The 16,017-nt window shown below is 43.0% G+C and overlaps 1 protein-coding gene across 3 annotated transcripts; it reads right to left on the bottom strand.

Moving 5' to 3' along the window:
* Positions 1-291: 291 nt before the first annotated feature.
* On the bottom strand, positions 292-16,004 carry CREBL2 (cAMP responsive element binding protein like 2). 3 transcript variants are annotated; one of them, XM_054632290.2, is made up of 5 exons: positions 15,839-16,001; positions 8,780-8,816; positions 7,408-7,605; positions 6,194-6,341; positions 292-1,419 (listed from the first exon to the last, which is right to left on the bottom strand). In XM_054632290.2, the coding sequence occupies exons 2-5, from the start codon at positions 8,780-8,782 to the stop codon at positions 1,415-1,417; spliced, it is 354 nt and encodes a 117-aa protein (XP_054488265.1). In that variant the 5' UTR covers positions 8,783-8,816; positions 15,839-16,001; the 3' UTR covers positions 292-1,414. The 3 variants fall into 3 exon arrangements, with proteins under 3 accessions (XP_054488265.1, XP_054488263.1, XP_054488264.1); XM_054632288.2 differs by lacking the exon at positions 8,780-8,816 and having other exon boundaries at positions 15,839-16,004; XM_054632289.2 differs by lacking the exons at positions 292-1,419; positions 8,780-8,816 and adding an exon at positions 3,611-5,475 and having other exon boundaries at positions 15,839-16,000.
* Between the last annotated feature and the right edge of the window lie 13 nt (positions 16,005-16,017).

The following is a 16,017-nucleotide window of genomic DNA, read 5'->3' as shown; positions in this document are numbered from 1 at the left end:
AAGAGGAAAGAAAAAGCCCAGAAATGCAAAGCAGAAAACACTGACCTAGCAACATGGCCAGGTGTGTGTTTGATAGGGAGCAGGAAAGGACTGCTCTCACATCAGCAAGCACTCAGAGCATGCCATGGAAGGATGGCAAAGCTGGAAACACCAGCATTTCTGTTGGCAGCACTGCTCAACTTCATCAAAATGTGTTCTGAAAGTTGCCATGAGAAAGAAGGTATGGGAATAAGTCACCTTTCATGGGCTATTTCTATTCACACTGAACAACCTGTCTCATGAAAACACACATTTTATAATTCACTTTTAGTCTTTTATTCACACATTTATTTAATCAGCTGCAGCACAGCTAGGAATGCCACCAATACCCACCCAAACACAGAGATCATACACAAGAATTGCTTCAAGCAGCAGTTGTGTTGATTCAGCCATTTGTGAGATACAGGCTAACACATAAAAAAGCAAAGTTAATCTTGTACTAGTTATGGAAGCAAAACTCCTGCCTCCCAAATGCTTTTTATGGAGAAAAAAGAAAAAACCAAACTGAAAAGCAGTTTAAGTTTTTTAGTTGGTTTTTTTTTTGTTTGTTTGTTTGGGTTTTTTTATTAAGCACTGCTGAAAATCATTAGCTGACCAATGACAGCATTTTCTAGTTGAAATTTAGAGATTGTTCAGAGCTCCATCCAACCAGATCTTGAACACCTCCAGGGATGGGGCATCCACAGCTTCTCTGGGCAATCTTTTATAGGCCTCACAGTAATGAATTTTTTCTTGCTATCTAATCTAAACCCTCTCTGTCAGTTTGAAACCATTGTTCCTTGTCCTGACACTCCAGGCCCTTGTCAATAGTCCCTCCCCATCTTTGTTGCAGGTTCCCCTCAGGCACTGGAAGGCCATGATAGATCTACATACAAAAATCTGCACATTGCAAAAATCAGCATCAGTTGAATTTTAGTCCACTGATGTGCTATTCAGTGTGGGACACCTCAGGTTTCACTGTGGATTAGAAGCTTATGTTTTCTCATACGAATTCACAATGGAGTCATGTAAGTAATTAATTTATTGACATGACTTTTGGAGAAATTAATGCTCAGTGACACAAAGAGCAGGAACTGACAAACTGGTATTTTGCCCAGCTTACCTCCAACAGGGATTTCTACATCAGCCCATCCTCTGTCACCCCTGCTGTAACTCTTGAGCACAATGAGGAGGACTATGGTTCTTATTTCAGCTTTTCCTCTGCTTTCTCTGCATTTTGAGACTTGTCTCAAACATTTACTTCTTATATAAACAGTAATTTTATAGGTAGTTATAGAGATTACAATTTCTTGGAAAGCAGCAACTGGAGTTATGATTCCAAACCTTCTCTAGCTCTTCAGGAAAAACTACATTCACTCCTGATGTAGGTTAGTCTTCACCCTAAAATGTAAAAGGGAAAGAAAAGGAAAAACAATCAGTCTCAGGCACTCTCAAAGTTGGCCAGATTTCAGCTTTCAAGAAAGAGAGAAGCTTTTTGAAATTTGTCTACTACATTAAAATAAACCCCTGATATAAGTTAAGATAGTATTTGAAAAGCACTCAACAGGATACTGATTCTTTAACACTTATTATCAGATTGTGAAAGCAGACTGTGATTATTTTCTTTTTTTTTTTTAACACATAATTACAAAATGTTCTCAGTTAAGTGATGAGTCAATTAAATGTATCCCCTTCACTGCAGGATTCTGTGCATGCAGCATATATACAGCAACAAAAAGGCAAGACCTACTGCACATTTGTCTTATGAAGCTGCCACTATCTGGTCCATCCTTGCTTTACACTCCCCAAAAGGATTAGTGCAGTGCTTAGTCTATCATCATCCACTGAATTCAGTCTTACTACACTTAACCCTAACATGATTTGTGGGGTTGGTGTAAACACCAAATAGTACAGATAGCAATTTTTAGGACTGTGGACAGTTTCCAAGAGATACCCACCTTTAGCTTGCCAAATGAGTCTGGCTGAAGATTAGATTTCCATGGTAAGTGGGAAAATGAATGGCATTTTCAGGCTCATTTGCTTTCTTCAGCACTTGTGAGAGAGAACCAGCTGTGCTCACTTGCTGGAGGAGAAACATGTGAAAGGCTGTACCCAGCCTACACAAAAAGAGGGTAAGACTATACCACCCTACATTATTTAGGGAACTAGATGAAACTCCTGACCAGAGGACTCGCCTGTATCACTCCTAGGAGCCACCCTAACAAGGATGAAGAGTATGAGCATTAGAGCAGCAAACAAGCATGAACCACAAACACTTGCTGGTTTTCAAGGGGAACTGCTAGACTTCAAGTTTCAAAATAAAGGACTCCCAGAAACCCAGCTAGGCCAAAAAATGTATAACACAGCACGACCTGCTACATGATGGAAGCCATAGAACTTGAATGAATGATTGCTGCTGGAAATCCTACATTTGGTAATGGACTACAGCATCTAGTGCAGATGGAAAAGGTGCAGTTAGAGCTGTAACTATGTGTGACAGATTTTTTTGCTTGCAGACAATCAAGGATGATGGAGGCAGTAACAGACCTCCTGCCCATCTGCACAAAGCACAAGGAACCTGTCAGAGCATGGGCACCACTATCTGTGCCACAGAGTTGGGGCCAGGCTTGCCAAACACAGCCTTGTAATGTCAAGTGCTGACTAAGCCAAGAAGCAGGAGCCACCATGACAAGGAACAGAAGAAACTGCTGCTCACCACAATGAGAAATTCCCACTCTCCATTTCCTCCAGAAAAGAAACCTTTCTGCTGAAAGGCTTCCTGTTTGGTCTCACAGCATGTGAAACAAAAAGGGAAGAAAGCAAGCAGAGTGTTTCTGGCGAGATCAGAGCTGTGTTTGTCGTGTTGAGTGCTGGGCAGAGCTGTTCTGGTCACACATCACAACTGCTCTGCAATGTTTTCTACATCCCTGATTCTGAAAGACACTTAAGCATCTGCATAACATTTGAAACGTGTCTAATTACAAGACATGGTTTACATCTGAAAGTGGACTGTGTAAGACTAATTCTAACCCAAAATAATCCATTACACTTCATGTTATAAAGGCCAGCCTCAAGGTTGGCAGACTATAGTTCTGAACATTTGGCCTAGGGTTTTTCTTCTTCCAGAAAATCCAGGAAAATGAACAGGTAAGGATTCGACATCAACAAAAATCCCAAACTTAGGGGTTGGTTTTATCACTATCTTTCAGGACAAACTGCAGCAAAGACCTTCAGATACAGAGGGTGGATGATAGGGATGGGGTGGGCAGGATAGGACATGGACAACACAAGATGAACTCACATCCTCCCCATCTCTACTTCAGTGAGACTCAACCTCTCTTAATAGTTTTGTGTGTCAGTGCAACATTTTTAGTAATTGCTAACTGAGTGCCTGGTTGCAGGGTCTAAAGAATAAACCTAAACCCATGTGTTAAGGTTCAATATATAGGTGCTTCGAATGGAAATCTGAAAACAATTGTGCTGTACACTGAAACACAGCTCTTGATTATCTTCAGTGTCTTCACCCCATCCTGAACTGACACAATGCTAAACAGACCCAATTAGTTCCACAAAAAAAAGGCAACACTCGGTCTAGCAAAGTCATTCATTGTTATATTTATTCTATGAAACAATGCTGAAAATATAAGATTAAAAAATGTTCCATGCATTTCATAAAATACAGAGAAAGACACAGTCATAAACAAAACAGAATAAGCAAGCCAAACACCCTCTGAAAATCCCAGGAGCTCCACTCTCCATATTGCATCATATGAATACAAAAAGCATATCCAGGAGAAAGAGCAGTCTGAGGAAAGTGGCAGGTTATCTCTCAATAACTGGATGAGTACATGTCTTGGTCATCAGCCCACAAGAGTTTTGCCATCACCTTTCTTGCTACAAAACCAAACTGATTCCACTTGCTTTCCCTGCTCCCAGTTCCTGGCATTGTCTTCGGCTGGGAAACCAGGACAGCATTGCAGAACTCACATTAAGTTGCTGTCCAGAGAGGTACCAGGGCCCAAAATGTAGGCAGCTATGGAAAGGTATCAGGGCAGTGGGTGAGAGGGAATGGCAGCTGTTCCCCTGCTGGAAGCAGGCTGCAGGGACACCTTGACTGTCTTCCCAGGAGCACAGTGCGTGGAAAATGCACCCGCTGGAAGAAGGATGGGCAGAAGCAGTGCCCTAAGGTGACTTTATGATGCTTGTAGCCCCAGTTGTCTGTTCTGTTTATGCTGGATATTAAGTTCTGCACCTTTAAGACTGGTTCTGAGAGCAAAGGGCAGGAGAAGCAGAGCACAGCTTGTATGCAGAAACTGCACTTGCTCCCCTGCATTGTCTCTCACAGACTGTGCTGTCTGCAGCATGGACAGCAGGGCAGAGCTCTCCTTTGCCTTTGGTCAGCTTTTTTAGCTAGCTGAGGCAGAAAAGTTCCCCACACTGTGGCATTTCTTTTTCTTGGAAGTCATTGGCCCTGCTCTGAATTGAAAACCCAGAAAAACACCAGGAGCTCATACCTGTAGCCCACCAGGGCCTGGGATGGAGCATTTTGCAGTGCAGGAGGAGAAGAGCCTGGGCGAGCCAAGCCACACCCGATGAAAAGGACTTTCTGAATTTGCCATCTCTTCACAACAGGGAGAGGTTTTATTGTTTAATATTATTCTTTTTTTTTTTTTTTTTTTTAATGCTTGTGAATACTTTGCTTGTTAAACAAACAGACTTTTTCCACTTTTCTCCAAGGAAATTTTTTCCCAAACCAGTTGGAGGGGGGGGGCAGGGGGGTCGCTTGAATCTGCTTTCTAGAGGGACCTGTTTGGAAGTTTCCTCCCAAATTTGCCCTAAACCAGGACAAGCAGGAAATGTATCTAGTATCTCTTTAAGAATCCCAGTCACACAAAAGACATGCTGATTTAAAGATGGATGGCAAGAGCAACATCTCCCTTTAGGTTACAAATGACATTGCTATAAATCTTACTGAAACATTTTGATCCAGCTCCTTCTCCTCACCCTACAATACTGGGTTTGGCTTTAGCAAAGCTGTTACAAGATCCTTCTCTTGGTTTTCTTTTACAGAACCTCCCACACTCCCACAACAGTTAACAACCACATAACCACCAAACACAAAGCCAGCCTAATTCTGGGCTCTGATATAAAAGCAGCCTCACTCTTGTGCTGGGAATGCCCCAAAGCTGCCATTGCTGTATTTGGGGAGGGCAGTGTAGAGAAAGGAAGAACAAGGCTCCACTTACACCAACACCTGCTGCTCCAAAAGTCCCACCCACAAAGCCTTAGGAGCACCATAATCAAAGAATTTCATGTGGGGAGGAGCAAAGAGAAGAGAACAGACTGGGATCCTTTCCCCTGCACCTGGGGATGCATCCACTCTTCAGAACAGCATTCTCCCTCCTGCCAGCTCCCAGGCCACCTCTGCTGCAGCGCGGAAGGTTCTGCATCGCCCTCCTGAGAATGATGCACGGGGGGGAAAATTGATATGGTTGGAAAAGTGGTTTTCATGTTGATCCTTAAAAACATAAAGCTAAAAACTCCTATTTTTTTAAAAATTTCAGAGAAGTGTAATTTAGCCTGTAGCACAAACTATTACAAAATTAGAAGTAAGATACAGAATTGCCCATGCCACATCTTAGTTCTCTCCCTTTGCATATATCTATCAGGAATATGACTTTATATCACATGGTCTTCTCACTTTCCAATTCCCAGAAGAAACCCATTCCATTCCCTGCACAAGCACAAAGGAGTCAGAAAGAAGACTTCATAGGAAATCCCAGTCCAGCATTTCTCTCTTGAAGTGCTTGCAGCTAGAATAAATTTTTCTTAGTAAAGTTTTTAAAGTTCAATTATGTTTAATGTGCTCCATTTAGCTTGCATTAAAAAAAACCAGAAAATGCTGTAAGAAATTAAGGTCTTCACAGGTCTCCACAGGCTTTGCTGAAACACAGAGAGTCTTTTAAAATAATTGCCCAGCTTCCTCTATAGTGGAATTTCTGTGTTGTCCATGTAAACATTACACAGAGTCTTTGTACCACCCACTAAGCTCTTTGTTTCAATCAACTATTTCTGCCCAAAAGCACATCCTTATGTTTCTTCCTACACCACAGCCACCCTCCTACACCACAAAAGATGTAACAAAACAGGAATTAATCACAGGCTGGATACTTACAGGGATTGCTGCTGTTTGCCTCTGTCTTTGCAGCCTTGGCAAGTTTGGTTGAGTTCTGCTGTGCTTTGCCTTGCTCCTCTCCAGTTAGCAGGGCTTTTATTTCCGAGGGGATTTTCCCTTGGTCCATGGCCATGCACCACTGCTTGTACTGAAACACACAAACACATTAGGCCTTAGCAAACTGCCAGGATCACATCAGCAGCCAAAACGGGGCTGGAACCTTTACCTTCCGGTAGATTCATGTAAGGTCTGAACGTACTGAGCTGCAGCCTCTTACGAAACTGCAGAGCCCTAATGAGCTGAGCACGTGGCCACGGCCGCATACCTGGTCCCAGCAAAGCCTCTTTCAGTCAATAAACTGCTACTCAGAGGCAGCCCTAGACAGAATGCTGTAATTATTAAACAACATGGAACACTCTGTGCAACTTCGCACTGCTGGCATGCGAGAATACCGTTCCAGTTCATGGCCTATTAAAAACAAATATTTCACATGACTCTGGGGCTCATGGACTACTGAGCGGTCCTTTCCAATTGTGCAAGGCACAGTGGAAGCACACGTGCCTTATTCCTACTTCCTTCATCTTAAATCCTTCATTGCCAAACCCTGAGGCACATCAAAAAACTGTGGACAGTTGGCTGGCTTTTCACCTGATCCTAAACCTGCTGACTCGTAGTGATTAGCCCTGCCTATTCAAACAAACCTAAAGTCAGGTCAGTACAGCATTCTCAGCTTTGTTGACGTTTCAATGACACCACTGTGTCTGTATTTCCAGATGAAACATTCTCTTTGGTTAATGCTGCTTAATTGGCCAGGACCCCCATCTTACACATCCTAGAACCATGCTGCAAGAATCCACCTCCCCAACAGAGAAGCAATGACACTCTGTGGATATATGCTTGCCCTTTGATATTTCAACACCTCTTCCCACAATCTACCTCTGTCAAAGGTCTTTCAAAAGCAGACATTTCAAAGACAACAGACTCAAATGTAATGGCACTCCCTTTGCTTTCTTCCAGCTCAGAACCAGCAGATAACTTGTGATATCAGTTTGTATTATACACACCAAAGCAGGCAAACAGCTGGATGCATCTGATGTTTTGATCCCTCCTGGCCAGCCAAATGCCACTGTCAGTCACTGTGGTCCTGAGAACAGGTGTTCATGAGGACAGGTCCCAGACAATACTGAGGGTTAGGTTAAATGATAGTTCCTTACCATTTCAAGCTCTTCTCTGAGAGCACAGATGGCTCGCTCTCTGCTTGAAACCAGCTCTTCCAGGTACTGGTACCTCAGCTTCTTCCTGGCTCTGCACTCTCTTGCACTCTGACGACTTCTTTCAAGTTTTGCCTTCAAGTCTATTTTGGCTGGTTTACGACCTCGTTTGCCTGGTTTCTTTACCTTGCCTCCAACCACCTGGAAAGGAAGGGCACAGTAAGGATCCTGTTCTGCAAAGGCAGTGCTGAAACCGTGTGACAGTAACTACTAGGAGTCTCAAGTATAAAATCTTGCATATCCATCCTGGAGCAACAGAGGAAATAAGAATGTTGAGCTCTGAGGTTTTCAGGACTCTCTTCAGTGGCTCTATTTCTCTCTCATACTGGGAGCCCAGAACTGAACACACTATGAGGGTATCTGGTTATTGAGGAGGCATAATCAGCTTGTAGTGAAACTGCTTTCATATCACCAACAGCCCCTGCTCTAGCAGGTCTGGAAATACTATATTATAGAGATTAACACTTAAATTTAGAAAAAAATGTATTTGTTTCTATCAATATAATGCAAAACTTAGTTTTGCTGCAGTCAACAGTTTCAGCCTACACTAAATTCAGAATTCCTCACTAGACCTGAGCTTCCTTGGATTTCTTTCAAAGGAATCTTGAGGAATTTTACTAAACAGGGAACTCAGTCACACCAAGTCCTATCTCTGTTGCCTCTGCTCCAGCAGTACATCACCACTCTGGCCATATTTACCTACAAAACATTACTCCACAGCCTGGTGAGTCTCCTCACACAACCTGCCAGTGCTGAACCCTCCCTGCTCCTAATGTAGATCCCCCTTGCAGAAATGTAACTCTCTAGTTTCTTGCCCTATGGAACAAAGGTTTTGCAATCACTTTCCCCTCTTCTTTGTAGCTCCTTTTTACGGGTCTGAGAGATTTTCCTGCTACAAATAAAAAGTAAAAAAAAAATAAAATAAACCCCAGTTTACTCTGTGTTACCCCACTCAAATATTTTATTCTTAACATGGGGGCATGGCACAAGAAAATCTTAAATATGGTCTGAAGATTAGTTGACTGGTATTGGGCAGTATCACCCAGCAAACATTACATCAGCCACACACCCCAGCTCCCTCTGAAGTGAGGATTTCTCTTTATTTGCATTCTGACCACACTGTTTGACTGGAGGGGGTGTGGAGAAATACACCTAACACACACACCTGCATACAAGAATTTCACTGCTGCCTTAGTATTTCACCATCCTGCACACAGACAGACTTTTTCTGACAGGCAGTGTTTAAAATATCAGAGTTCATCGTTTTTAAAAAAGCACTTTTACTGTGAAAAGCTACAAAACAAGTAATTTTTACCATTCAAAGAAGTCACTTGTTCTGCAAACTTAGCAAGCTGCAATAAAAACAATAACATAGTGAGTTGATGTGCCAGAATGAAGAGGGAAAGAAAGGATTATACAATTGAGCCTATTCTTTCTTTGGAAAGTGAGTCAACAATCACATGCCAACATAATCCTACCCTCTCTGTATTGTCCCTCCTGATTTATTCAGGAGTAGCTGCCTACCATAAGCAAATGAAAGAACAGAAAGTACTTAATGGACATCTATATAATGAAACAAACACAATACATTCAGGAGAGCAAAGGGGAAAAATATGAAGCTCTTTTACACTTGAACTGATGAATACAGTTTAAATAATTCTTTATCAAGGTGCTCCCCTTAAGATTTTCTAGTTCAGAAAATCTAATGTAGTTCAAAGTAAGATAAAACTAACCAGATGTGGCCAAGGCAGGGGGCAGGAGCTCTAAGGAAGGGAAAGTGACTGTCCCCTTTCAGGCATGGCAAGGTCTGTCCTCTCATGGAAACATTCTCCTGGCTATGGATGGTGTGATCCACATGCCCAGCTCAGCAGAAGGTGGAACTACACAGAATCTTCCCAGGTGGGGCTGTAGGCACAATTTGCTCTCTATTATTACTTGCACTTGGAAGATTGATGGATATTACATTACACACACCACAGCCAAAGTACTTCAGTTCTCAAAGACTTTGAGCACCTGAGGCTTTTTCTGTGCTGATGCAAGATATTTCAAAGTAAATCTTTGAATTCAAGAGCTAGATAAGGTCTTGTAGAGACATACACTGCAGCTCTCTCAAAAAGCCCTGGCCACTCTGGGTTCTGACCCTCTAGAACTAGAGTGAGCTGCCACTCAAGGTTGGGCCCCCAGCACTCACCACACTGCTGTGTGAACCAAAAAGTACCCTGAGTCCTAATCCTGCACAGGAGCACTGACAGCCATGCCCTCTCCCCAAAGCCTCAGGCAGTGAATGGTTCCCAGCACACCATTTCTCACAATCAGCAAATTAAAGACTGCTTAGCACATGGCAAATGCATTCTGGATCCACCATTATCTGTAAATTGCTTTTCCTTTGGTCACTCCAGAGACCTTTCTACAGACAGTTGTGCCAACTGCTCTCCCTACAAGATATTTTAGCCCTGCACACAAGCTCCCTCAGGGCAGGAAAAAGGTTTGTACCTCTTCAACCATTCAACCATGGTTACCTGCCAATGCTCTAACCACCAGGACTATGGAGATAATGAAAAGCTTCCTTCCCTTTTGACTCCAAGCACTAACACCCTAACAATCTGCCTTCACACCATCCCCAAAGACTCAGACTGTCTTCATGGCTCCTGAAGCTCACCACACAATTACACATCACCCTGCAAAGGCAGCAATGGTAAGCAATTTAATCAAACCCTGCATCCTCATCAGTTTTGCCTCACCAATATTTAGAAGCTCTTGCTGGAACCTTAAGCAACCCAGCTGAAAAAAGGTCTGAGAAGTCCTTTGCCCCCATCCAGCATTACCACATCTCCCTGGCTTCCATTCCTGCTTGCCTGCTCAACTGCTGTGCTGATGTGACAGAAAGAACACAAAGCAGAAGTGATAGCTGATGCTGAACATGGCAACAGACCAAGCAAACATTTTTTGTCCCTTTGTATTCCTCTGCATTTTATAAAGAAATGTGATCTATTAGCATTCAGCAGTGGAGATTTGGGGTTTTTTCAGGGGGTCATATGCAATCAAGACTCAGAACAACAGTAATCATAAAAAATTTCATAGAAATATTAATAAAGGCATGCAATAGTTAGAGATCTGACCAAGCTCCCATTTCAGTTCACTCAGACTTCAGAAATAGAAGAACATAACTCTTTTCTCAGGCACATGGTGTGATTCTTGGGGTGTCCTGCACAGGGTTGGAGTTGGACACGATGATCCCAATTGGTCCTTTCCACCTCAGCCTATTCTGTGACTCCACAATTTCCTTTTAATACTCTGCTTAGATCATAACCTCATTCTTGCCTCCCATCAGTGTTCAGGCACAAAGTTATTTGACCTGGAATTGGAAATAGCTGCAATTACTTGACCTGATATAGAAAATTCCTCAGACTTCTGGGATTTTTTATTAGAAGCCTGCAGCAGATCTCTCCAAAATCCTTGCCAAAATGCACTGCGGAGGGGTCCTCCATAGGAAGGAGGTGCCCACATAATAGAGCTACACTGTATCAGCTCCTCACTCACAGCCCTGAGGAGCTGAGCCCCTCAGATAGAAGATTGGGTTAGAGTTGGCCTCATCATGACATTTGCAAGTTTGAATCAATTTAGCAGATTAAAGCAACAGTAGCCCAGGCACTGCTCAGCACACCACTGACCAGCAGTGCTGACCACACTGACCAGGTCAGCATCTCCCACAAGCTCTGAGCTCATTTACCAATGAACAAGCAGCCCCATCAACCAGTACTTGTGATCCATCTGAGGCAAACTCTGCATTGCATTGGCAGCTGAAGGTTTAGGTCTGCAGAACTTAATGCAGCATGGAATTGGTGACCATCTACAGAATTTATATAAAACTATTAAAATGGTTAGTAAGAAATAAAACCTAAGGGCTGTGTTACAGGAGAGGGGGGAAGAATCTATTCCCACTTGCAAACATTTTCTACAAAATCAGAAAGTAAATTAAGCCAGGCACAAGTCTGCTAACAAAGATGAAGTTTTCTGATCTTCCAATTCAAAGCATACCACTCACAGTAGCAGTACAAAACCCAGCTAGAGAGCATGCTTGTTATTCCTCCATTTCATGACATTTTATATGCCCAAAACAATTCTTTTACTTTCACTGGCAGACAAACTGCATCCGATAATGATCCAAAAATGTAAGATACTATTTAGTGAGCAAACACAATCTAAGTCTTAAGCAGATGTGTCAACAGATATTAATCCTGAAACTCTCACCATACAAAGTGCTTCATGTCTTAAGAATGCCATGTTCAGCACAGAGGCATAAAAAATACCGTCTGTCTTTGCTGCAAGGTCTGTTTCAAAAAAGCATGAGCTAGGGATAAATGTCAAGTTTTCATGAAGTGTTAGGCAGGCATCCAGATGGGTAAGTGCTGAAGTTCAGGGCAGCAGTCACTCAGATGCCACCTTGCCACTCCACAGGTGACAGCCCTGCTCTTCCCCAAGGAAGGACTTACAGCCTCACACAGGAATTATGTCCACCACTGGGCCCTACACATTCTCTCAGTTCTCACTAACAGAAACCAGGCACTGTCCTAAAGCTGTCTCTGTTAGAACTCGGGCTCAGGGAGGGTCAGCTAACTCTACCATGTGTATCCTCCCAGTCCACTGTAACAATGAAATAAAACTGTTTAGAGGCTTGAACCTCCTCCATTTTAATGGCTCCTTGCAAATATGAGCAGATGTGTCATCTAAGCAATGCTGAGCAGGAGCTTTTTAAAACATTTAATGATTTGAAATTGCTCCTATCAAACTATAACCAAAGCTGTTAAGGTTTTATATTTCCAAGCAAGCAGTAATGAGAATGCTTTATGTTTGGACATTGTAATAAATGGATAGTGGGATGTTAGTTCTCATAAATGTTGACTGTATGTTATAAGGATGAAAGAAGTTTTGCTAAGACCTAGTTTTATATATATACTTATGTATTTTTTTAATATTTATCTATAAATAAGTTTTGTAATGTTGAAAGTTATCTCCAACCATTGGGAAGGTTGAAGCACGAAGGACTGCACACTCCAAGAGGCAGGAGGAAGGAGAAGCTGGGTTGGAGGAGTGACAGATGTACAAGTGTGGGGAGGGCTGGCTCACCAATAGCATAAGTAGGGTTGTGAGGGGTGAGGGTGGTGTGCCTCTGGCTGCAGCTAAGCACCCAACACTGTCCCTTTTTTCCTTATCCAGTCCCTTGTTATGATTCAATAAAACTTTTAAAATTCTAAAACGTGAGGCATGGTTTCTCACAGATATGATCCTGGCTGGAAGACTTCTCCAGCACACTGAGAACCTGCACACTCTGAAAAAGCCCTGAAGGATGAAGACAGAGCAGCCCACCTCCTTAGCAACTGAGGTCATCTCCACAGTAGCTGTGTTCCTGCTGTGGCATTCAGAGCATTACCCAGAGCTGACTCCAGGACTGCCTGGGACATCTCTCTCTCCCTGATCCCCATCAGCCCCAGCAGTGAGGGTCAGGGGCTACAAGACAGCTCATGGCCAAAGACCCCTCAAGCTCTGTATCTGAAACACAAGATTTCACACCTGGCTTGCTCCCACACTCCCTCCAAGGGACACCTGCATCCCCATAATTATGACTCAGGACCACAGGACTGAGTATTTGATGTCTCACAGGCAGGCTGTGTGGAAAGCAACCCAGCTCTTTGGGTGTAGCTCTTTGCTGAGAGCCTTCCCCTGCTGGAACACCATGTGCTCCCTTGGAAAGGAAAGCTGCATGAACACCAGAGCAAGAAATCAACACTTGCTGGACCCACAAATATAGTAATATATCTTTTCTGTGCAAGACAAGAATATTTGTAATAAAAGACAAACAACCCCAACCATTTTTGGTGGTGGTCTGGTTTTTGTTTGCTTGGTTTTAACTTCACTGGAATAACAAAAGTGACATTACAAACTTCTGTTTCTCATTTGAAAAGCTAATTACTAAAGTAAGTCTTGTCAGTGTCCCCTATAAAAAACTCTGTAATTAATACAAAAGATTGCAGTTAGCTGTATAAAACAGTATTTTAATGTTGACTAGCAAGAGTTATCAAGTTCTTACCCTAGTCTCTATTCTCTGCTTCCCAATGCAGATAACAAATACAAATGTTATATGTAGTCTTGTAAAATAGCCAAGAAATTTCACCTATAAAGGCTGAAGCCACCATAACAGAGCTTCTCTTTTTTGCTCTGTCCAAAGACTTCAGAGATGCACAACTGATGTTTTAACATGAATTAATTGCAAGTAACAGCTACATCACTAAATTCTTTCCCTTCCACACCCAATAGCTCAAATCACAGCGAGAAGTGAGGCCAGTACCTGAACAATCCCTAGGTTAAAAGCAGTTCTATAGAAGAAAAGGAGGTCCTATTTTGGGTGGGGGTTCTTTGGGGTTTTTTGTTTGTTTGGGTTTTTGTTTGGTTTTTGTTTGTTTGTTTGGGAGGTTTGGAGTTTTTTTATTTGGTTGGTTTTTGATTTTTTTTTTTTTGTGTGTGGGAATAATTAAAGAACATCCTTCTGAAATGAAACATGAAATTTTTCTAGATCTGATGTTAAGATATTCTACCTCTCCCTTTATTTCTTGCTATTTCCTTCCAATCTTGAGGAATGTGTTGACAAGAACCATTCTTCTAATGCCCTGTTAAATCAGACAAGAGGCTAAATTAAAATGCACTATGAATTAGGGAAAACTTTGCAGCCTGCAAGCTCAGCTCTAAATTCTTTGTGCCAGTTAGATGAAGGCAAACACTGAACTTGGCTGCAGGCAGTTACAGAATGGTCACTACACTACCAACACAATTTAGTTGGTTGAGTTTTTGCAGGGAAAGTCCTTCCACAGGCCAACCCCCTCAGCAAGGAGGAAAGCATGACTCAGTGGAATTTTTAGGAGATTTCAAGGGCATGCTGACTCCAGTGGCCATAAAATGAGGTACAAATAGTGCTTGCCTCATCCTGACACAGCAACCTGCAATAGGAAGAGCCCTCCTAAGGGAAATGGCATCTCTTGAATGGAGTCACCAACCCCTCAAGGTGAACTGCAGCCTCATGAACTATGAAAACTGTACTTGGGGGTGAAGATAGCAAGAAGAGTGAATATTCCACTCTGGTTTTTTTTCTTATTCAACTCAACATCCATTTTAAAAAAGAAAAAAAAAGACCAAAGATTTGACTTACTGACTGGGTAAAAAGATTTATTTTATTTAGTAAATGTGTCAAAAAATGTTTCAGGGGAAAAAATAAAAGGCATACTATCACGACTCCACATGACACAATGGTAGACCAAAAATTATTTTTAAATGAAAATCTGGAAGTTGGGTAATAAAAAGAGCCTAATTCAGAGAAGAACATAAAAAGAAATAAAAATCAGATAATGTTCATTAATTATATACACCTCCAGAACTAAATCTTCTGGATCTTCTAAACTACTGCCCAAATTACACAAACTTTCATGCAATTCCCAGAGCTGTGAGACATCAGTGATGCAGATTTCCCCCAACCTCCTTCACAGCTTTCAGGCAAAGCCTTAATAAAATAAAATAGCATACATGTTAAAACAACAGATCACCATAAACCTTTCACAGCCTAACAACCCATTCTGTGGATCGTGGAGTGTCAAATTACTGATCACTTCTAAATTTCTTTATTCCCTAAGAAATTGTGTCAAGCATTTTTTTCCTGCTTTGAATTAAAGCAGATCTTCATAGGCAGTGTAATTTTGTTCCACCAAAATTCCAGTGGATAAGCCATAACCAGCAGTCCAGGGAGCTGAACCAGCCAGCCTCAGCTGGATCTGTGCTGTCCAGCCCTGCAGTGAGCAGGCACAGCCACTGTCCCTGCAGGCCCAATTTTAGGGGCACCCTAAGCAGGAGGGTGGAGGAAGCAGGAGGAAGATCCGTTCCTTGGGCATCTTCTCACATTCGGCTCTGCTCAGCTGGAAGCCTCACACCTTCAGGGATGCTATTGTGCTGCTCTCATGAAATTCTTCCAATGCTGGAAGAATCCAAGCTCCAGCACGCAGTACAAGGCTGCAGCCCACGCTGCTGCCCTCGTACCTCATCTTTCGTGCACAGCTGCTATTTATCTAATCAATCCAGGCTGCTCTTGAGAGCATGAGGTTCTGCACCACACCACTGCTGGTACCCAGCCTTTGTCCATGCCTGGAGGTTTAAGGAAACGGCAGAAGCAGCACCGAAGCGCTGCAAGCAAGAACTAAGCGGGCAACCCTTCCTTGCTATCAGCTGCGGCAAGCAGAGCTCAACAAGAGCAGATTTCAGAAGGCTCCCTGCACCAAGAGCCTCACCGGCTCCCCTCGGCTCCAGCTCCCGGGCGGGCCCCGCAGGCCCTTACCTTGCTGTCATCCATGTATGCCGCCAGCCCCGATCCGCCTCACCGCAGCCCCTGCTCGAGGAGCAGGCGGAGCCGCCCGCCCGCAGCCCCGGCAGACACCGGCGCTCACAGAGTCTCAGGGCCGCCCGCGGCCGCCGCCATCACCCGCTGCCATGTTTGTTTACAGATCAGCGGAGCGG

This window comes from Agelaius phoeniceus, chromosome 5 (assembly GCF_051311805.1).
Source record: "Agelaius phoeniceus isolate bAgePho1 chromosome 5, bAgePho1.hap1, whole genome shotgun sequence".
In the NCBI taxonomy this organism is placed as follows: domain Eukaryota; kingdom Metazoa; phylum Chordata; class Aves; order Passeriformes; family Icteridae; genus Agelaius; species Agelaius phoeniceus.
Note: the sequence above shows the minus strand (reverse complement) of the source record. Positions and strands in the feature narration are given on the sequence as shown.